The sequence below is a fragment of the Carassius gibelio genome, chromosome A22, assembly GCF_023724105.1.
Source record: "Carassius gibelio isolate Cgi1373 ecotype wild population from Czech Republic chromosome A22, carGib1.2-hapl.c, whole genome shotgun sequence".
NCBI lineage: Eukaryota > Metazoa > Chordata > Actinopteri > Cypriniformes > Cyprinidae > Carassius > Carassius gibelio.
Genome location: NC_068392.1, coordinates 10,206,596 through 10,231,109, shown reverse-complemented (window position 1 = coordinate 10,231,109; position 24,514 = coordinate 10,206,596). Strand labels below are relative to the sequence as shown.

General features: G+C 42.2%; 1 protein-coding gene across 2 annotated transcripts in view; it reads right to left on the bottom strand.

The window, feature by feature from the left end:
* Positions 1-13,502: 13,502 nt before the first annotated feature.
* The window catches only part of LOC127942673 (duodenase-1), a 91,505-nt gene continuing 80,493 nt past the window's right edge, over positions 13,503-24,514 (bottom strand). The window contains exons 3-5 of one of the 2 annotated variants that reach the window (XM_052538546.1): positions 14,141-14,279; positions 13,791-14,042; positions 13,503-13,711 (exon numbers count right to left, since the gene is read on the bottom strand). In XM_052538546.1, coding sequence (XP_052394506.1) covers positions 13,559-13,711; positions 13,791-14,042; positions 14,141-14,279 — 544 coding nt within the window. In that variant the 3' untranslated portion in view covers positions 13,503-13,558. The remainder of the gene's footprint in view (positions 13,712-13,790; positions 14,043-14,140; positions 14,280-24,514) is intronic. The other variant, XM_052538545.1, reaches the window with a different exon arrangement.

The window sequence follows — 24,514 nt, the reverse complement described above, 5'->3', positions numbered from 1 at the left end:
GGCATGGGATGGCGCTTGTTTTAATCAACTGAACATGATGGATGTTGGTTTGCACCAAACCGTTTGTCAGGTCTTGAAATGTCTGAGAAGAGACGTCCTGTACTTGGCTGGATCTCGGTATTGGACTACGTCCTAACTCACACTTTTTAGTTTACTTTACTTAAAGGGATAGCTGACCCAAAAATGTAAATTTGATAATTATCTGCTTGCCCACAGGGCATCAAAGATGTAGGTTACTTTATTTCTTCAGTAGAACACAAACAGACATTTTTAAAACAAATTGTTGCAGTTTATCAGTCTTATAATGTAAGTGGATGGAAATCACGGCTAAAACATAAACTAAAACAAACAAAACACACACACACACACACAAAATAATAATAAACCCTGTGTCTCATGACGATACATTGATGTGTAAAGACACAAAATGATCAAACTAAACAATGACTGAATTGTCTGAACTGTATGAGCCTCTCCTCAAAACACAGCCTGCTCGTGAGGTCTCCATTTTCATTTTTGGGTGAACTATCCCTTTATTGAACATAAATCTGTTGATTTTAATCGTAATAATAGTCTGTACTGTTTGTCTACTATGCTTTTGTTATGCAGAAAACTGACCCCTAAAAGGTTCTATATAGAACCCTTTTCAAATAACAATAAGCATATCACATCAAGTTGTTGTGTGATCATTTAAGACACTTTTATTAGCATTTACAATGACAAGCAATATATAACACAACATTCACAGTGCAAAAGTTACAGGGATTAACATGTATCCATTTTTCTTTGCCTATTCTTACTTTTTATTGTTTTTACGTCTCTAGAATAGCACTCTCCATTTTAGAAATAATATTTTTCAACCCCTTCACCTTATCACCCATCTGACATGTCAGTTACAAATTATGTTGATTGCTAGAAACCACAAAAAAAAAAAAGATTAAATTGAAAGTTAACTTGCAAAAAGAATTAAAATAATAAATACATAAATGCATAAGTAAAATGAGTATGTTAAAAGGTTCCCTGATAACACTCACTCTTAGTGCACTAGGAAGACTCGAAAGATATATCTTACCAAAGTTGTTTATTTTCCTAAGTGTGTTCCCTGAAGTGTCCCTTAGGAAGTTTCTAAACATGCTGCCTCTTACGTTCTACATTACAAAGGCGCTGTCCAAAATGAAGGTGCTGAATTAGTTGGCATCGATTGCTCAGGAATTGATTTTCCACTTCACACGAAGGTGCACTACGGTGTTATGAAAGACAACACGTTTTATGCAAATGAAAAATCCCTCAAATTAATTAATTTAACATAGTTTATGTTATCAGTAAAATATAGACTATAAATTAAATTATCAAATGGTCAGTAATATGTTCACACGATCTGTTGTGACGGTTAGACGTACCGGTTATCCCTCACTAATCATCCACCCTCCTTATTCCGTTGTGCCACTTGTGCCACTTCTTGACATGGGTTTAACGACTTCTAAAAATTATGTAATAAACTTTTATATTCATGGCAAGGTACTTTACAATCAGAATTGATTGGCAAGCAGCTGTAGTTAGCCTACTTCTGTTTAATATGGTATTGATTGTCATTGGTTAATGTTTTAAATAAAAAGCAACCTATCTACAATGAACAGAGAGAGAGTTAGATACATAATAAGGTGGGGAAGCAATGTAAAACAAAAAAAAGGGCACCAAGCTTCTCGTTAGAGGAACTTGAATTTTTGTTGGACCTTGCCACCAGGTCGGAGTTTTTGAGATCACACCCCTATGGTCCACTATAACCTACATGTTTATGGCCACGTATCATTTCGCGATATGTACACCTGATCAATCTTTATCTATTTATTATTTAATCTATTTATTTCAAAGACTTTTGCAGCATATCTCAGCAAAATAAATATGTCAAACAGGATATAAATGACAAATTCCAATTTTTTGTCCCCTCAGTGCTCGCACATGTACCCATAGACTCTTTCACAGAAATCACCACTTTCCATGCTATTTCTTCAATAAAATAGTTTTGGCATTCCATTTCTCAGAATAGGACCAGATATCGTAGATCAATAGATGAGCAGTTTACCTATCATTCTGTGGGATCTTTTGAAGGGCTGAATATCACCCCGACCAATCATTAAAATTCCCCCAGAGAACTGCTGCATTTCTCTAGTCTTATTAGCTTTTAGTCTTGAAAAGCATAGGCTCACAAACACACAAAGGGGTTGGAAGCGGGGAGGAAATGTGAGTTTAAACACTGTGAAAATGTTAGAATTCACATTAGTTGACTACATCTGTCAAGGGTCGAGACTGGGACTCAGTTGCAGGTGCTCAAAAGGTCAGTTTATTAGATGGCTTAATTCCAAAAGGACAGAAAAAAATAAAAACGAGAATTAACAAAAAACTATCCAGGAACAGGGCAGTCTGGAGCAGATCCAAAAGAGCCTCCTGGACGAATTCCACTTGGAAATCCTCTGATGCAATGCCCGGATAAACTGACAGGGAGGCGGGGGCGCTGTTGAGGCGGGGAACTGGTGGCGCGCTGTGGCGCGGCGAAGAAGAGGAGTGACAGCGATCGGTGAGCTCTAACACGGAAGGCTGGAGAATAGCGCTGCCTGAAAGCAGGAGGAAGTGGGAAAAAAAACAAAACTAGAGGATGAAAACAAAACGGGCACGATCTCTGTGTAGGCTAAACAAGAGATGTGGATAAAGTTGGGACATGGACGAGAACAACTCGACGATCTGACAACAGACAGCACACATGAGGAGACTAAATAGAGAAGGAGTGATTATCATAATGCAGAGCAGGTGATGGTGACCAATAACAAGATAATAATGAAACAAGAGGGCGGAGACGGGCACCACGGTGACACAGAAGCACATGGTAAGTGTAAACAACACACACTATGGGGAAAAACAGACAGATCAGCCCGGGGGCGTGACATTACCCCCCTCCCCAGGAGCGCCCCCTGGCCCATCCAGCAACCTCCTGACAGTGAAGGCTGGGGAACCATCCACTAGACGGGGAGGGGGAGGGGGAGGGTTAGTAGCAGATGGGTTAAGGCGAAAATGAAACACAGGCTTGACCCGAGAAACATGAAAGACTGGGTGTACCCGACCAAGTATGGGAGGTAACTTGAGCTTTACCGCCACCGGACTCAATACCTTGGTGATCTGATATGGCCCCATGAACCTGGGGGCTAACTTGCGAGAAGCCACCCAGAGAGGAAGGTCCTTGGTAGACAGCCATACTCTCTGACCACATACGTAGCGGGGAGCAGGAATACGGTGACGGTAAGCCGCTGCTTTGGTTCGTCTGGAAACCCGAGCCAAGGTTTCCTCAGCCCTCCTCCAGGTGCGGCGACACCTGCGGACGAAGGCTAAGGCAGACGGAACAGCAGCATCGGGTTCCTGTGAGGGGAACATAGGAGGTTGAAAACCAATGGAGCACTGGAATGGAGACATACCTGTGGCCGCCACTGGCAAGGAGTTATGGGCATATTCAATCCAGGATAACTGTTGGCTCCAAGAACTCGGATTATGGGACGTCAGGCAGCGGAGAGCTTGTTCCAGAACCTGGTTTGCCCGCTCGGACTGCCCATTGGTCTGAGGGTGAAAACCTGACGACAGACTCGTAGAGGCCCCGATCTGTCGACAGAACTCCTTCCAGAACCGGGAGACAAACTATGGCCCCCTATCAGAAACCACGTCCACCGGAAGGCCATGAATCCGGAAGATGTGGTCAACCACCACTTGAGCGGTCTCCTTAGCAGAAGGCAGTTTGGGAAGGGGGATGAAATGGGCCGCTTTAGAGAAGCGATCAACCACCGTCAATACTACGGTGTTACCCCTCGATGGTGGAAGACCAGTGACAAAGTCAAGGGCTATGTGTGACCAGGGGCGGGAGGGGATGGGTAAGGGCTGTACTGCCTGACGTCCTGGGCCATGGATGGCCACCAAAATCGCTGGCGGATGGCAGCCAGAGATCTCCGAACCCCAGGATGACAGACTAACTTGGATGAATGCCCCCACTGGAGGACTTCAGGGCGCAGCCCAGCCGGCACGAAAAGTCTACCCTCTGGGCACTCCCTCGGCACCTCTCTCTCTCGTAAGGCTTCCAGCACTCTCCTCTCCACGTCCCAGGAGAGGGACCCTACCACAATTTCTTTAAGGATAATTGTTTCAGTAGATACACTGGTTCTTTTTGTATCCCTGTAGAGACGGGAGAGGGCATCAGGTTTTATATTTTTGGAGCCTGGGCGATACGAGAGAGAGAAGTTGAACCGGCCAAAGAAGAGTGCCCATCGGGCCTGGCGTGAACTCACCCTCTTGGCCGAACGGACGTATTCCAAGTTCTTATGGTCCGTCCAAACCAAGAAGGGCTGTGCTGACCCCTCCAACCAGTGACGCCACTCACCCAAGGCCAGCCTGACCGCCAACAGTTCCCGGTTCCCTATGTCATAATTCCGTTCTGCTGGGCTCAGGAGGTGAGAGTAGTAGGCACAGGGATGTACCTTCCCATCTCTGGGGGATCTCTGAGAAAGGACCGCACCTACTCCAATCTCAGAAGCATCCACCTCCACAATAAATTGACGTTCAGGGTCTGGAAATGAAAGAACAGGAGCAGAAATGAATCGGGACTTTAGGTCATTAAAGGCCTCCTGAGCCTTCAAATTCCACCTAAACGGTACCTTAGTGGAAGTAAGAGCTGTCAAGGGTGCAGCAACCTGACTAAAGTTTCTGATGAAGCGCCTGTAGAAGTTGGCAAATCCCAGAAACCGCTGCAGTGCCTTTCGTGAGTCTGGAGGTGGCCACTCGGCTACGGCCCTTACCTTAGCGGGATCAGCTTTGATTCCCTCCGCCGAAATGATATAGCCCAGGAACGGAACTGACTTGGAGTGGAAAACGCACTTCTCCGCTTTAACATATAGCTGGTTCTCCAGCAGCCGTTGTAGCACCTGGCGCACGTGTTGGGTGTGTACCTGAAGTGAAGGAGAGAAAATAAGAATGTCATCTAGGTACACAAAGACAAACTTGTTAACCATGTCTCGCAACACGTCATTAACCAGGGCCTGGAAGACAGCTGGGGCATTTGTCAGGCCAAAGGGTAGCACCCGGTACTCATAATGTCCCGAAGGAGTGATGAATGCTGTCTTCCACTCATCCCCCTCTCGAATCCGAACCAGGTGATAAGCATTACGGAGGTCCAACTTACTGAAGACCTTGGCTCCCTGCAAAAGTTCAAAGGCAGATGACATTAAGGGCAGGGGGTACCTATTCTTAATGGTAATGTCATTCAGACCTCTGTAATCAATACAAGGGCGCAAGGAGCCGTCCTTCTTCTTAACAAAGAAAAACCCTGCGCCAGCAGGAGACGAGGAGGGACGGATGAGACCGGCATCAAGGGACTCACGAATATATTTGTCCATAGCCTCTCTTTCTGGACCAGACAGGGAATATAACCGACCCCTGGGCGGAGAAGTGCCTGGGAGGAGGTTGATGGCACAATCATAAGGCCGGTGAGGAGGCAGGGACACAGCCCGGGACTTGCTGAAGACCTGCCGCAGATCGCAGTACTCCTCCGGCACCCCGGACAGATCAGCATCATCCACCTGCACAACAGGAAACACAACACCAGGAAAAGAGGCAGAACCCAAACAAGACTCAAGACAAGACTGTTTCCAAGACAAGACTGAGTTTCTGGCCCAATCCACATGAGGGCCGTGCTGCACCAACCACGGGTGTCCCAGAACCACGGGGGCACTCAGGGAATCAAGAAGGTACAGCTCGGTTATCTCATGGTGATTGCCAGAAATGATAAGACTTACAGGAGGGGTGAGGTGAGTGATGGTAGTGATAGGGGAATCATCCAGAGACCGAACAGAGATAGGAGTAGAGAGGGGAATGGCGGGAATTCCCCACTGCTTGGCCAGTGCCATGTCCAGGAAACTACCACCAGCCCCAGAATCCACCAGGGCCGAACAGGAGTGACGAGAACCTCCGAACTGGACACCCACGGGAAGTAGTGTGCGGGAGGAGTGGGGGAAATTAAGCGGAGATGTGCCCACCAGAATCCCCCTGGCTACTGATGGGCCTTGGCTTTTAGCGGGCATTTTCCGACAAAGTGTCCGGCCCTCCCACAGTAGAGACATAAGCCCCGGGTGAGTCTCTCTTGCTTCTGCTGGGAAGTAAGACGCAGTCGTCCCACCTGCATGGGTTCAGGGTCAGCAGGAGATGGCAGAGGCAGAACAGGGGTGGATTCGCTGGTCATTTCACCCACCCTCCAAGAAGTGCGAGCAGTCAGTTGTTGGTGACGAAGGCGAAGGCGGTTCTCAACACGGAGGGCCAGGTCAACCAGATCATCGAAACTGCATGGAAGCTCTTGGGTGGCGATCTTGTCTTGGATCTCCTCGTCTAGTCCAGCACGAAACACAGCTCTGCAAGCCCCCTCATTCCAGTCACAGGCCGCTGCTAAGGTCTTGAATTCAATGGCATACTCTGTCACTGAACGGCCTCCTTGCCGTAGCCGTGCCAGCTGGGCCGCTGCTTCATCACCCCGAGCAGAACGGTCGAATAATTTGACCATCTCCTGTCGAAAAGCCTCAAACGAGGCACAAAAGGGAGCCCGGGCCTCCCACACTGAAGTTCCCCAGTCACGGCTCTGCCTGTGAGGAGGGTTAGAACATAAGCCACCTTAGTCTCTTCCTGGGCATACCGGCGGGGCTGGAGGGCGAAGACTAGGGAGCACTGAGACAGGAAGGCTCTGCAGGAGTTAGGGTTCCCATCATAGGGAGGTGGGTAGTTGGCATGAGGCTCCAGATCATGACGGGTAGAGGAAAGGCAAGTGGGGTCCTCCGATCTTGCAGATGTCTGTCTCCGAAGTTCCTGGAGCTGGGCAGTCAGCTCCGACAACTTGGCATTAAGGAACTCAACCTCCCGCGACGTGGATGTTAGCTGGGAGGCATGTTGGCCCAAGAGAATGCCCTGCTGGGTGACGGCTGATCTGAGGGGATCTGCACCTGCTGAGTCCATGGTGGTCAGATCGTTCTGTCAAGGGGCAAGACTGGGACTCAGTTGCAGGTGCTCAAAAGGTCAGTTTATTAGATGGCTTAATTCCAAAAGGACAGAAAAAAAATAAAAACGAGAATTAACAAAAAACTATCCAGGAACAGGGCAGTCTGGAGCAGATCCAAAAGAGCCTCCTGGACGAATTCCACTTGGAAATCCTCTGATGCAATGCCCGGATAAACTGACAGGGAGGCGGGGGCGCTGTTGAGGCGGGGAACTGTTGAAGAGGAGTGACAGCGATCGGTGAGCTCTAACACGGAAGGCTGGAGAGTAGCGCTGCCTGAAAGCAGGAGGAAGTGGAAAAAAAAAAAAAAAACTAGAGGATGAAAACAAAACAGGCACGATCTCTGTGTAGGCTAAACAAGAGATGTGGATAAAGTTGGGACATGGACGAGAACAACTCGACGATCTGACAACAGACAGCACACATGAGGAGACTAAATAGAGAAGGAGTGATTATCATAATGCAGAGCAGGTGATGGTGACCAATAACAAGATAATAATGAAACAAGAGGGCGGAGACGGGCACCACGGTGACACAGAAGCACATGGTAAGTGTAAACAACACACACTATGGGGAAAAACAGACAGATCAGCCCGGGGACGTGACAACATCTTTACATCTATTTGAATGTACTTCGCCAGGTCTTCTTTGGGCTGTTACACAGACCAAAACAGAGATCAACATTCTGGAATGCATATTTTCAAAGAAGAATAACTGACTGTAGTATTGTTTTTCAAAAAAAAAGTATTTTAACTTAGCATGTTTTTTAACCCATTTGTGCCCAAATGTTTCTGGTTTCATGCATATGCATGCTAATATGTGAATATGTTCTGCATCTAATTTCCCCAGGTTTTGTTATTTTTATTTATTTATATTTATTTATTTATTTGTTTATTTTTTTTCTATCTCATTTGAATGTGTGGCAACTATAATTGCCAGAGGGCAAATATGTTCACCCCTTCAGTGTCAAATTTGAATAGGAGGAGACCATTTGGCATCTAACTTAAAATAACTGCTATCAAGAGATCAATCTTTATTCTTAAAAAAAAAAATCATGCATAAATGTAAAAACAAACATTTGATGCAAACCCCTCCAAAAGGCTGCATCTATATTATAATCTCTTAAAATTGAAAACACAAAAAATCCATTAGTCTTAAAGTGGTAGAACATAGAGCAGAATAAAGTTTAGCAATTAATTTACCCCAACAGGGTAATGAAAAAAATACATAAAAATAAATAGAATTAAGAAAATATTACATCGGTATAATAAAAATGTATATCTGAAAGAAAATTATGCATTTAATTGTTTGTTTACCAACATTCAGCAAACCACAGTCATATTTGCGCTCAACAGAAGAAAGAAACCTATAGGTTTGCAACTTGAAGGTGACACGATGACACAATTTTAATTTTTTTGTTTAACTTTACCTCACTTAAGCAGTGAAGGTACAAGTAGTTTTATAAATGTTCATAAACATATTTGCGTGCCAAGAAATTGGTCGATCCGCTTTGTCTCTCCAGGAGTGTTGTTGCCTCACTGGACAAAGACTCTGAATGAAGTCTGAACAAAGATGATCTCTTTCCTTGCAGACTGGAGGCTCAGAACTTGGTCATTATCTGTTGCTGCCTCAAAGCTAAAAACTTAGGTCTTGGTATCTGTTATTGTTATCGCGAGCCCGAGGCTCAGAATATTGTTGATCTGTTGCAGTCCTTTCCTTCACAGAACTCAGACCGGAGGTTGATCTGTTAGTGTCTCCTGGATGTATTAGAGACTCAGAACTGAGGTTGATTGTCTCACCCTTGCAGGCCGGAGACTCAGAACTTGCTCTGTTAGTGTATTTTCCCTGACAAGAATCAGAACTAAGAGTTTCCTTTGGGAACGTGCCTTTATCCCTTTCCAATGAGGAGGAGATTGCAGTCTGGCAGTTCTCCATTCCCAGGCTGTGAACATGATGTGGCCTACCCATCTTTCCTCCTGTGGAACTTATTTGCATAGTCTAAACACACATTCAGAAAAGTGTCACTAAAGTTTTGCCAGTCTATTTCTCAATTACCAAACCAAAACCATAATACATTTGGCAATATTACGCACACATTAAATCCAATCATGATGGGAAAAGATTAAACTGTCATAAATACATCTTTTGGTCCATTAACAGATGAGTTTGCATAAGATGTTGCACTAAATGTCGCTGTCACTGAGATTACTAATTTCTCTGAATAAGTATAAGATGTTTATCGTAGTTTGCATCAGTTTAAAGTTTGAGAACATATTTATGAATGGATTTGGATGAAACTCTTTGATCCCTCTTTGTTTTAACCACTGCTACTAAGTATGTCCAGAAGTCCTACAGAATTACTATGGCGGTCACAGTTCAAAACCTGAGGAATCAGTCTGTTGGTGGGTGAAGGGCTGAAATTGCATTATGACCAATATCTTTATCTGATGGCGTTGGACAGTTTGCTTATGTTAGTCCACCGAGATCCAATCAAAATGTAGCAAACCTTTTTGCCCCTTTGCCCTGTTCAGCTGAGGTGCCCATCTTACCAGCCAAATATATCTAATATAGATAACACCAAATTTGCTATTGTTGGCACACTTTGTAGAACAAAATAAATAAGTATATAAATGACACACAAAGAGAGAGAGAGAGAGAGAGAGGCAGAGCGAGAGAGAGAGAGAGAGAGAGAGAGAGAGAGAAGGGAGGTTGCTAAAGGCAGTTCAACATTGCAAACATGAATACAAAGATCCAGCAGGTAAATCATAATATAGTATACTTAGCAGTTTTTCACACTTTAATTCTTGCATTTAAGTATATTTCCTATTATAATCACCTGCCTTGATACTAGTAATCTATAACACATCATATTTAAAAAAAAAAACATATTAATAGTAGGTCTATAAATAGTTAATAATATAGTATAAATGTTCTAAGTTAGTTGTTTATTAGTATATAATATAGATTTGTGCTGTAAACTATTAAATTAAATTTATAATACTTATAGGGAGGGGTAAGATTAGCCACTTTTTACTAATATAATGTGGTCCTCAAGATAAGGGAAAATGACGCAGAAGTACAAAGAAAGTATCTATCCTATCCAAATGAAGTATCATTTTTATTTTATTTTCAAGATGCACCATCTGTGTGTAAAATGACCATCTGACCAAATCTGTTCCAAACCCATGTGATAAAATTAAAAACTACTTAAAAATATCCTTTTACAGACAGTCACATTTATTTTTTAAAGATAACGTTAACAACATAAAACCAACCAAATGAAGTTTAAATTTCAATATTTAATTGTTTGCATCTCTGAAACAATATGTTGAACACCAGTTGTAGCCTTCCTAAAAACAGACTAAAAAGAGAGTTTGTTAGCCATTAGTGACTACAGGTGGAAATATCTTTATATATATATATATATATATATATATATATATATTTTTTTTTTTTTTTTTTTAGTTTTCATAGCAATATCTGGCAACACTGCCAGAACTTAAACTGATAGTAATCAAAAGAGCCCACAGACATGCTATTGCTGTCAGATATCCTGTTAGATACCACATCGTTAAGCAAATGCAAATGCAAAAAAAAAAAAAACCTTCATGATATTATCTGTAAGATATGTTAATAACACTATCAAAAAAGTAGCATATAACACTAGTGCAGAGATCTGTAGAACAAGAATATTCCGTCTATGCTATTTCATATTGTAGTAAAATTGTAGTAAGAGCCCTAGACAAAATTAGTATCTGCATAGCAATGGTTATTTATGAAAACTATAACAGTAATAGGCCTATGTATTGCTGAATTAAACAAGTGATAACATTATATACCCCTAACCTAAAGTAATGGTGCAATGTAATATCATTTAACAACGCTCAGTCCTACAAAACAGAGAAAACATCTTTCACAAACATCTACATATCTGCCTCTTTTAAAGTGTTTAGTGTATATAATGAGTGGGGTTATTATAGCACAATTCCCACCCAGACCACACTAATTTTCAACCCTGGATACGGCCTTGGTGCCTTCCATTCCCCCAATGTGTTTCTCCTTTTCACAGTCTGGCAGAAATTATGCATGGTTCCAAAATACATGGTCACATGACATTAAAAGAGTACAGTTGCCAGGGTGCAGGGGGTGGGTCAACTTACCCCACTCTCCCCTACCTCCATTGAAGATGAGACAGAAGCAGGCTCTGAGAGTGAGGGAGAGCCCACTCTTATCAAAATATTTACAATAAAGTCTGAAATTATTACAGAGTGGGCTATCTTCTTTTTAATTGTATATTTGAAACAACTGGATAATTTGTATTAATAAGCACCCACCTTCTTGTGCCCTCTTTTTTTGGTTTGAGCCACTGCCTCTCAACATGTCTGTGCACGGCCCTGGTGGTCAGAGAGGGGCCCCACCATAAACTGGGCCCTGGAATGTGCTGTCCACTACACCTGAAAGAAAATTAGGCTTTTTTTTAGGCCCATAGTATATAAAAGTGGAATCACAACACATGGAGGGACCTAGTCCAACACAGGGGCTGACCGATAGGGGATGCATGCAAGTGCTGGACATCAACAATGCTGGAGGAACCCAGGGTTTGAACTGAGGAACTCACCTGAGGGGAATAGCGCACGAACCCAGTCCATGGAGTGGAATGGCGCAGCAAGCAGATTGACACTGAGCAGGTCATTTTTCTGAAGGGATAAGTCCCTAGGAGAACACAGGCTCTACATGGAGATTATAAAATCTTGCAAATGTGTTAGGTGTCGTCCAGACTGCAGCTCTACAGATGTCTGTTAGCAAGGCACCATGCGCCAGCACCCAGGAGGAGGCTACACTCCTAGTTAAGTGAGCTCTCACCCCGTATTGAGCCTGATAAGTCAGGAAAATAGCATCCGCTATCCAGTGGGATAAACTCTGCTTGGGGACAGCCTTTCCCTTCTGCTGGATTCCATGACAGACAAAGAGCTGGTCTGAGGTCCTGAAGCACTGAGTTCTGTTTACGTAGATGTGGAGTGCACATACTGGACAGAGCAGTGCCAGGACTGGGTCTGCCTCCTCTGGGGGCAGCACTTGCAAGTTCACCACCTGATCAATAAAAGGAGTGGTGGGAACTTTGGGCACATATCCAGGCCAGGTTCTCAAGATAATGTGAGAGTTGGCTGGCCCGAATTCCAGGCACACTTAATCAAATGAAAATGCCTGTAGGTCCCTGACCCTCTTAATTGAAGCCAAAGCCATCAGGAGCACAGTACTACTGTTTTTATATAAACAGGTAAATCATTTATTAAGGTAATTCTGTAATTCTGTCTTACTTATGATGTTTATAATAGAGAACAAAGTTATGTTGTGATGTTCTAACATTACCCTAAAAAAATGCTTCAAAGAAAAGGGGAAATGTTGTGTCTGCAGAGGCAATGTGTAACCACTAGATGGCAGTGAAGAAAGGAGAAAGAGGAGAGTAGTAAAGGAGATGAAAAAGATACACACTCATGTCTGTGCTTGCTTCTTGATTGAATTAGAACACTTTCAAACATCACACACACACACAAACAAACAATGTGCCTTTTCATTTTGCTCCATTACCAAAGGAATTTTAAAGGGTTCATATGATGCTGCTAAAATTAACATTTTGTGTATTTGGTGTGATGATATGTGTTTATGTGGTTTAAGGTTCAAAAAACATTATTTGTCACATACATTATTGTTTCTCATCTATGATCTGTCATTCTGAAACAAGTCAATTTTAACAAAGCTCATCATTCTGAAAAGTGAGGTGTGCTCTGATTGGCCAGCTAACCAGTGCATTGTGATTAGCCGAATACCTCAGGCGTGTGACGGAAATGTTACTCCGCTTATCATATTGTGATGTCATGTCCGGGAGTGACAAGACCAAAATATCCAATGGGGACATATTTAAGGATTATGGATTTATAAGGATTTTTAAATGGATTTTAAGGATTTTTTTTATTTATTTTTTACATGTTACGCTGCATCGTACCGCTTTAACATAAAACCGTGTCTGTATTTGTGATCAGAGAAACGACCAACAACAAGTGCTACTCTACACTGCTCAAAACTCACGTTTGAATCATTAGTGGCAAATCCTTTAAATATGTAACCGTACTGGTTGTCAGAACAGAACAGCCAGCATTGTAGTCTAGTCTCCCAGAATCACTTTAAGTGTTATAAAGTGTCCAAATACACTACTCGTTACCACAATGTGGGAAGAAGAACATTGATAATTTGAACATTTCACTTTAGTTTTCATGCTAATAATCATGAACTATCATTATCAAGAATTTATTTGGCTTTTATATTATTATGGTAAAAGTCATTTTGGTTAATTTAATTCTGTTCAGTAGCAGTAGCAGTACTGTTTCATGGGGGTGCAATAATAAGAACTACTTACACATATTGATGCTTCACACATGATTAGTTTATTAAACATTCAAACAAAGACTTCATCCTTTTTCATTGCAAAAATCACTTAAAATTTGCAATTATGGAGTGGATCCATGGAAGATGGATCTTTGCATAAACTTCAGGTTGTTTAAGACTGTTGCATGCTTTTGGGTCACCAAAGGAAGTGACACCGACTGCAGTGTCTCCACAAACCAAAGGACCTCCTGAATCCCCCTGTGGAGAAACACAGATCAATGACTAAAGTGATACTTCTCACTATGGATGGTCTCTAACTGATATTGTTTTTACTTACGGTACAGCTTCCTCCATGGCCGTGGACACATATCATCTGTGAGGCTGAGTAGAGTTCCTTCCATTTATTTTTGCATTGTGTGTTATTCATGATCTTCACATCGACTTCCATAAGAAGATTGCTTTTTCCCCCATTTAATCTCAGTTCTCCCCAGCCGGCAACACTGCAGACAGAATCAGCTTCGATGTCTCCCTCTTGTGTTGGTATGGAAATCTTATTGACAATCTTGTTTTGTTCGACTTCTTTCTCTAACTGTAATGCAGTAACATTTTCATAATTAAAAGAAAGGCAGAATCATATATTATCTCACAAGTAATTGTTTTAATACCAGTCATTTGAACTACTGTTACCCTCAAAAGCATAATGTCATTCAGAAAAGTTTGATTTTTAAAGTCTGGATGAATGTGGTATGACTTCACTCCAATGCGGACGGACCCTTTATCATTTTTTAAGTCATGTGCACCAACCACAGCTTTTAGCCCCTTATTACTGTGTAAGAAAATATTGTTAGTATAATGAACAATGTCATCATTATAGAAGTTTATTTATTCTCATTATTATTATAATTATTGCAGTTCATACTAAATTGCAGTCTTACTTGCAATGTGCAGCAGTCAAGACAAACTCATCAGAAATGAGGAATCCACCACACAAATGTTCTGAGGACCTCTGAAGAGTAACCATGTAAGGTCTGGAGTGGGGTTTTGCTTCTTTGCCGTTCACTATACCCACATTCACACGAGCTGAGAAAGAGAGAGAACTATTAATCAGCTTATTCAGTGCATACCAGTTAGTATAATATACTGTTATACAATGAGTCTCACCAGTGAAGGTCAGGTGTGGCAGCAGAGAGGCCAGCAGGAGCAGAGAGATGATGGTCATTTTGGGGAAGTCGTGGCCTAATGGTTAGAGCGTCTGACTCCCAATCGAAGGGTTGTGAGTTTGAGTCTCGGGCCGGATGGAATTGTGGGTGGCGGTAGTGCATGAACAGCTCTCTCTCCACCTTCAATACCACGACTTAGGTGCCCTTGAGCAAGGCATCGAACCCCCAACTGCTCCCCGGGCGCCGCAGTATAAATGGCTGCCCACTGCTCCGGGTGTGTGCTCACAGTGTGTGTGTGTGTGTCTTCACTGCTCTGTGTGTGTGCATTTCGGATGGGTTAAATGCAGAGCACAAATTCTGAGTATGGGTCACCATACTTGGCTGAATGTCACTTTCACTTCACTTCGTCATCATGAACACAATGAAACAATTAATAAGCTTCTGTTCCCAAAACACTTAATGAATATAAGGATGGGTGGAGACCTGTAATTTTTTTTTTCTCAGCTTGAAGTGTCAAGTAACACTGATAGTGAGAAGATATAATTTGTGTTACTTCTTTTCATCAGCATCAACTATTTTGTGAAACCACAATTAACAAGATGTAAGTGTAAGCATGCATGTGTGTTGCTCTGGATGTCAGAATATTGAAATTGATTTTTTTATTTATTTGTCTTGTAGCTATATTGAAACAGCACGTTTTTTTACCTTTACAAATAGGCCCCAAATTTTCTTTTTGTAACAAGTGGAAACTAATGATGTTGTGATCAACATTACGCTATTGACTGAGCTTGGATTGTGGCATATGCCGCTGAAAATTGCAGAACATTTTGCAGTATGTTGTGGCACCTTCAGTTGTGACTGACACATGTCGCTTTCTGCCAAAGCATAATCCACAACCCCAATTCCAGAAAAGTTGGGGTGTTTTATGAAATACCATAAAATCAAGAATGTTATTTGTTAATTCTCTTTATTTTGTGAACATAATTATTTTTCATATAATGGCAGCACTAACGACCCACCTCTGCCTGCAGGAGAAACCACCCTGCAATGCAGAGGAGGGGCCGTGAAACAATGTTATAGCAGTGAAGGTCAGGTGTGGCATTAGAGAGGCCAGCAGGAGCGGAGAGGTAATGGTCATCATCAGTGCCGTCGCTCCCTACACGCAGAGGGCACCAACTCCCAGAGGGGGCACCATCCCCGCCATTCGATTGTATGTACGATTGACACTGAGTAATGGAACTAGATATTGTGGTCCAAATTCAAAATATTGGAGATGTTCTTTTTCCACCCTGCTCCTCAGACTTGACGCACATGCTGGTTGCCAGATTGACCACACCGACATAAAGGAGAACACTTGACAATGAATGAAATGAATTATCCTGTGTTTCCTATTAACTGGCAACCAAAATGTGTACCAATATATAGTTGGGTAAACTGACAGTGGGTGGGTTTCACAAACCAAATCGGAGACCTACATTCTGACCCGGAACGCACATTTTCAAAGGAGAATAACTGACTGTAACATTGTTTTCAGATAAGCAAGTATGTTGAATTATCATGTTTCTTACATAAATATTTGCAAACATATTATGATGTTTTTTTTTTTTTTATAGAGTCAAAAACTTACATAACAGCACTTTAAAGCTGCCTATAAGACTTTTTATTCTCGGCTTGTGGTATCAAGTAACACTGATAGTAAGAAGATATTATTTGTGTTACTTCTTGTCATCTGCATCAACTATTATGTGAAACCACAATATACAAGATGTAAGATAAGCATGCATGCGTATTGCTCTGAATGTCCCAACTTTTTTGGAGTGTGTTGCAGCCATCAGAATCAAAATTTGCTTATATTTATGATATACATTTAATTTGGTCAGTGCAAAATTCAGAAATATTTTCTTTGTACTTGTAAATTAAATAAAACTGAAAGAGAATGAACAAATCACAGATTCGTGATTTTATTGCATTTTTCAAAACGTCCCAACTTTTCTGAATTCGGGTTGTAGATGGGTCATTTGTACAGTTTGGTTGATCATTTGTACTTTCATGGGAAATATTTGGATAGGATTATTAGGTGAGCCTGATGTGTTTTCTGCTAAACAGACTTTAAAAAAAAATGAACAGACAGGCTTAAAGTTTATATTTTTGAAAGTGATGTACATTAAATAAAATTTGCTGTGAGGAATAATCTACATTATACTACAATAATGGTTAGAGAGTTGGACTCATAAACCAAATGTTGTTCGATTCTGTATTTAAATGGTACATACACATTTTTTAATGTTATAAAAAAAATATATATATATATATATATATATATATATATACACACATATATATATATTTGATGCAAATAGTATCTGAATATTTTTTCATGAATATTTCTTTACATTTTTCAAAAAAATTTGGATAACAGATAAACCGTTTGCCATATATGTGTGTGTGACAAGGCCAATACACACACACACACACACACACACACAAACACACATGCCACTCACACACAGAGATCTGAGATTGCGCTGTGCAAAAAGTAACATTCAGAAGCTCATAAACTTGTCAGTGCGGCCATGCAACTTTTATTAATCGACACCATAGACTGCATAAAAACAAGGACATAGTGTCCTTGACATCACCCACAGGTTTCCGAAGAGTGTTTTTGAAGCCAAAAGTGAATGGAGCAGGTCATTGCCATCTTGGCAGTCTGTCACCGCACATCACTCCAGGGTAATAAAAAATGGGCAAAAATGCTTGGGCTGGTTGCTGAAGCCGTGTCGACCTTGCGCGCTGGCGGTGAAAGCAGCGGCAATCCACCTGACACTGTAGTGGCCACACCCTTCATTATGCAGAACTTTAAGGCTTAATACAATTTAAACGAATGAGATATATAAAAAAAAATCACCCCCTCACAGTAGTCATGAAGGGTAAAATTAGCTATATAGTCTGAATTTTTTTTTAAACCAGGCTGTAAACATGTTTTTTTTTTTTTTTTTGCTGTAAAGCTGGGTGTTTTAACATGGGGAGTCTATGGAACTGACTCCCTTTTGCAGCCAGCCTCAAGCGACGAGTCTATGAATTGCAGTTTTAGTCACTTCCTTGTTGGCTTCACGAGACACAGCGAGAGGTTGCTGCTTGATCGATACTGAATCACTACATTATATTTCTCAACATCAAGGGGGCAAAATCATTGTTTTCAGAGAGAGATGCATACAATTTACACATGTCTCTCCCTCTTTCTCAAATTGGCCATATTTGAAAAACATTTTCATCACTTGATATAAATATAAATCATTTAACATTTCTATCATAAAATGTATTATTAAAAGTCGACTGATATTAAATGATTTGCAGCTTCATCTTACGTCGCTCTCTTTAACATTAAACTGACACTTCACGCTCTGCTTCTGTGAACTGTAAACCCTTCAGTAAACAGAGCTTCTGCCATGAAGCCATCTCTCCTGCACAACAGCTCTGCATTTGTCTGAGGTATCTAATTATAACTGAAGTGGTCATAAAAGTGGTCATGCTTGGTTTTAGACACATTACCTGTGGTGTGCTTGCGGCATTCTGAAATGTTGAGATGTTTTTTACTCGATGCGGTGAGGATGCTTCCATTATTAGCGTGCATACCGGCGCCTACATGTGAAATAACGAACTTGAACATGCAAAAGATGCGATATGTGAACAGCCCCTTATAGTACAGGAGGCAGGAGCATCAGATTCTAAAGCCCCCTAAAATGCCTCATTCAAACATGCCCCCACGTCTAGGTCAAAAAGCATTTTTTGATAACCAATAGCAGACATGGGGACTTGTGACTTGGTGACTTGGACTCGAGTCGACTCGAGTCGCTATTTTTAGGACTTGAGACTTGACTCAGACTTGGAAGTTAAAGACTCGGGACTTGACTTGACTTGAGACACGATGACTTGAATGACTTGAGTGTTAATCACATCATGTTTTCATATATTCAGTTTGAATATAAAATATATAAATTATTTTTTTAAATAAAGTTGATTACTCAGCTGGAGCGCAGGCTGAGAATAGCGTCGTGACTGGATCAGGACACTATCATCAGTCATGCCCTCTCTACCTTACACACCATGCCCACTTAAATCAGATATCACATCACATCAACATGTCAGCCTGAGAGGTACCGAGGGTCATCGCTTTTGTCTTCAATAGTTTGCGCCTAAAAACGCGTGGAAAACGCTAGTCGCGCCGCTTTCTCCTTCTTTCCAAAGCGCTCGGACAGAAGTGCTCCTGGGGCGTCTGTCGTTGCTAAGCATCCATGACACACTCTCTCTCAATGAAGATGCGGAAATTTCAGCAAAGGATAAATGGATTTGCAGCACTAAAAATCGCTCGCAGTAGCTCTGCTACTAAATTCGTTTCAAAATGGCAATCCATATACAGCTATGAACAGCTGTTCCTTCATCTTAGCTGAGCTTTCAACGTTGATACGGGAAAGGATGAAGCTGATTTGGTTAGTTATAGTCACATGACCTGCGGTGCGCTTGCGGCATTCTGAAAAGTTTAGATATTTTTAACTCGATGCGGTGCGACGCGCGAGCGTTGCTTCCATTATGAGCGCGCATACCGCGCGCCTACATTGGAAATAACGAACTTGCGTGCGCAAAAGATGTGATGTGAACGGCCCCTAATGATCCGCTAGCAGGCCGTCAAAAAAACGCATTCCAGGGGCGGCGCTAGGGCTGGGCTAAGGGGGCATAAGCCCCGAATATTTTGTTACCTTGTCTTTCTCATAGAGCAAAACAATTAATCAGAAAAACTAATGTAGCTGCCGCGATTACCCAATCATGAGAAGTGCATATATATATATATATATATATATATATATATATATATATATATACAGTACAGAATATAAATATGTGACGTATTTTAAGTTGTTTCATACTTTTTTGTTATGTACAGTACAGACCAAAAGTTTGGACACACCTTCTCATTCAAAGAGTTTTCTTTATTTTCATAGACATAGATTTTCAAGACTGTTGGAAGACCATTTCAGGTGACGACCTCTTGAAGCTCATCAAGAGAATGCCAAGAGTGTGCAAAGCAGTAATCAAAACAAAAAGTGGCTACTTTGAAGAACCAAGGATATTACATATTTTTGGTTGTTTCACACTTTTTTGTTATGTATATAATTCCATATATAATTCCACATGTGTTAATTCATAGTTTTGATGCCTTCAGTGTGAATTTACAATTTTCATAGTCATGAAAATAAAGAAAACTCTTTGAATGAGAAGGTGTGTCCAAACTTTTGGTCTGTACTGTACATAACAAAAAAGTATGAAACAACTGAAAATACGTCATACTTATATTCTATACTCTGAGAGAGAGAGAGAGTGTGTGTGTGTGTGTGAGAGAGAGAGAGAGAGAGAGAGAGAGAGGAGAAATGTAACAGTTTAATGTTGTATGTAAACTGTGTTTGAGAGAGAGAGAGAGAGAGGTGTTCAGAGAGGAGTCTGTTGGATGTTTAGCTGTTATTTGTTTTATGGACTCAATGTTGAAAATGTAAAACATTTCAAACACTGTTGGCAGAAGTGAAAAATAAATAATTTTAGGAAGTTACAATTTTGTTTGATTCCATGATGTATTTTACTGAACATGAGTAATCCAAATTATTTTAATTTACTGACAGTTACTTATATCTTGTCTTTTAACTTTATTAATATCAGATTCTGCAGGTAAAATAACAATATTAAGGTGACTTGACTTGGACTTGACATAGCTTGTGACTTGACTTGACTTGACTTGCCCAAGAAAAAAATACTTGGGACTTACTTGAGACTTGAAGGTTAAGACTTGAGACTTACTTGAGACTTGCACATGTGTGACTTGGTCCAATTTCTGACCAATAGTCCTACTCTGAGCTCCTCCCGAGTGGCAGAGCTCCTCACCCTATCTCTAAGAGAGCACCCAGCCACCCTGTGGAGAAAGCTCATTTTGGCCGCCTGGATATTGTCCTTTCAGTCATGACCCACAGCTCATGACCATAGGTGAGAGTAGGAACGTAGATTGACTGGTAAATCGAAAGCTTCACATTGCAGGTCAGCTCCTTCTTTACCACGACAGACAGGTACATCAACCGCATCAATGCAGGAGCTGCACCTATCTACTAATCAATCTCCCGCTCCATCCTTCCCTCACTCATGAACAAGACTCCAAGATACTTGAACTCCTCCAGTTGAGGCAGGAGCTCTCCAGCAACTTGAAGGGGACATGTCACCCTTTTCCGGCTCAGAACCATGGCCTCGGACTTGGAGGTGCTATTTCTCATCCCAGTTGCTTCACACTCGGCTGTAAACCATCCCAGTGCATGCTGAAGTTCCTGGCCAGATGAAGCCAACATGACAACATCATCTGCAAAAAGCAGAGATGAAATCACATCCCCAAACCGGACACCCTCCGGCCCCTGGCTGCATTAGAAATCCTGTCCATAAAAGTAATGAACAGGACAGGTGATAAAGGGTCCAAAATGCACCAGGAACAAGTCTGACTTACAGCCGGCAATGCAAACTAAGCTCCTGCTCCAGTCATACAGGGACTGGACAGCCCTTAACAGAGGGCCCTGTACCCCACACTCCCGGAGCACCCCCCAATGAATGCCTTCTCCAGATCCACAAAACACATACGGATTGGTTGGGCAAACTCCCATGACCCTCCAACCCGACCGTCACGCGATGCTGCAGAGACATGTCAGCCAAGACAGCCTCACAACATGAGGTACTCAGAATCTCATCCACCCCTGGTACCTTGCCACCAAGAAGCTTCTTAACTACCACAGTGACTTCAGCTTGGGTAATGGACAAGTCCACCTCTTAGCCCTCAGCCTCTGCTTTCTCAACAGAAGGCATGTCGATAGGGTTGAGGAGATCCTCTAAGAATTCCTTCCACCTTCCAACTATATCCCCAGTTGAGGTCAACAGTTGCCCACCACCAGTGTTGGCAGGGCACTGCTTCCCCTTCCTGAGGCGCCGTAGAGTTTGAACGAATCTCTTAGAGGCCAACTGATTTTTTTGCCTCCACAACCACCTGAGCTGCAGCCCGCTTGGCCTTCACCTTGACAGCATCCCTTACTTCCGGTGTCCACCACCGGGTTCGGGGATTGCCGCCTCGACAGACACCAGAGACCTTATGGCCAAAGCTCAGAGTGGCCCCATTGACAATGGAGGCGGAGAACATGGTCCACTTGGACTCAATGTCTCCAGCCTCCATCGGAATCTGGTCAATCTGACAGTGGGCTCAGCCAAACGTTCCCAACAGTCTCTCACAATATGTTTTGGTCCACTGGGTCTGTCCAGCTTCCTCCCCGCCATCGCATCCAACTCACCACCAGGTTTTGATCAGTTGACAGCTCCGCCCCTCTCTTTACCCGAGTGTCCAAGACATACTGCTGGAGGTCAGAGGAAACGACCACAAAGTCGATCGTTGACTTCCTGCCTAGGGTGTCCTGGTGCAACGTGTACGGATGGAAACCCTTATGCTTAAATATGGTGTTCGTTATGGACAAACTGTGACTTGCACAGAAGTCCAATAACAGAACACCACTTGGATTTAGCTCGAGGGGCCATTCCTCCCAATCACACCCCTCCAGGTGTCACTGTCACTTTCCACATCAGCGTTGAAGTCCCCCAGTAGAATGAAGGAGTCCACAGTCTGAGTACTTTCCAGCACTCCTCCCAGAGACCCCAGGAAGGCAGAGTTCTCTACACTGTCATTTGGCACGTAAGCACAAATGACAGTGAGAGACCTATCCCCGACCCTAAGGCGCAGGAAAGCAACCCTTTCGTTCACCAGGGTAAATTCCAACATATTGCGACTGAGCTAGGGGACCTATGAGCAACCCCACACCAGCCCACCTCCTCTCGCCGCAGGCAACTCCAAAGTAGTTTAGAGTCCAGCTTCTCTCAAGGGGGGTGGTGCCTTGGGATACCCTTCCGGGGGCATATAGCCCCAGACAACATAGCTCCTAGGATCATTCGGGTACTCAAACCCCTCCACCACGATAAGGTTGCAAGGAGGAAATTTCATTGTAAAACAAAACATGAAATTACCACTGACTACTATATTTTACAAACACATTGGTGTACCATTATCAAAGTATGTATGTACAATACCATAGAGAACATGACCTGAAAGCAGTGTTGAGTACTCGAGACTCGGACTCGGTCTTGGACTCGGTCTCGGTCTCGAGACCGTATTTTAATGGTCTCGGTCTTGTCATGGACTCGTGTGCATTTTGACTCGGTATTGACTCGGACTCGAACATATTAGGAATCGGACTTATGCCCGAGTCCACTCGAGTCCCAATCAAAATATTTCATGATTATTACTGTATGTTAATGTTTATTTAAATTGATGTATGTTTGAGACATCCAATGACTGGTGATTTTCTTTTGACGTGAGACGTTAGGCCAGCGACACAATGGATGTGTGGCGCAAGCGCCTCAGATGCGTGGCGTGTCTGTTTTTAATTCGGCTCCCATGTTAACAGGTTAGATCTTGCAGACTGCCTGCGTGAGACGCGCGTAAAACCCGTGCATGCTAGAAATAGAACCGACGCCTATTTTTCACGCGTGCATGTTGGAAGCGTTTCCAGGCAAAAAAGTAAAATATGTTTATATGTCATTTTGTACACAAATACATATTAATTCATGACATTTTGATATTTGAAAGTCTATAGGTTGGCATAAATTCAGATATAAATGTAATTTAAAAAAGAAATTAATAATGAACGAACGATTTTCAAATATTGCACCTGTCAAACATACTCTATTGTGCCGTCAATACTGTTGACGGTGTCCTATCAGTAGGTATGTAAAAAAAAAAAAAAAAAAAAATTGGATATTGTTGTCATGAAGACAAGAGCCTGGTTTTTCGGCGGCCTCCCTCTATGTTTTCTACAGCAGCAGCAGTGCGCCAAGCGCCGCGTGCAGGCACGCTTCTGGTGTGTAAAGACACAGAAAACGCGAAGCAGCCACCACCTTTCTGGCACGCAGCAGAGAAGCCACGCAGCCAGTGTGTCACCGGCCTTAAGTTACCCTCCTGCCATCCGCCTGTAGTGATCCCGCTTTCCAGAAAGCCACATTGCTACATTATTTCTCTCAACTGTGTTATTTTTACAAAGTAGGACAAAATGGTCACAGAAAAAAAAAACAAATATCGTTTTATAAACTTATATAATGAATATAGACACAGACTGACTGTCTCAACACTAATCATCTCCCCCCAAAAACATGTCTGACAGAATGCATTGAACTTATATGGCATTTCATCCAGCTTTCTTCCCCTGGCACATACACACTTTTGCATGAAATTTTCCTGGACAGTCAGTTGGCTCTTGTGTGTATGCCCTCCATAACTAAAAAAAAAACTTGGACTAGTGTGTATTTTACCCTGCATTAAAATGCACCATCCAGGGAAATAAGCATTAGATTATCCGTTGGTGTTACAGAAAGTGATAAAATGGTAACTGTTGTCAGTCCCCGCTTCCTCTGCACCAGTAGAGAGTGTTTTTAGTCGGGGTGGATTGATCATGAGACCACATCGTGCTTGGTTGGGTAGCAGGATGGTCTCCTCACTTATTTTTTTGAAAAGTAATTATGCCCATCTGTAATCTTCACAACATCTAAAGTGCACATAATCCAAGACATTGTAAGGATATTAGCAGTCATTAGTTAAGCTTCAAGGTTAAAAGTTATGTAAAAGCTGTTACAGTTGAACATTTACAGGTATAGTGGTACAGTAATGTTACTTTTACTAGAAAGGTTATATGGATGTGTATAGTGGTACAACGATGTTATGTGAAAATGAGCACTTAATATTGACAAGTTACAATTCATAATACTAATAAAATTACCTTTACACCAC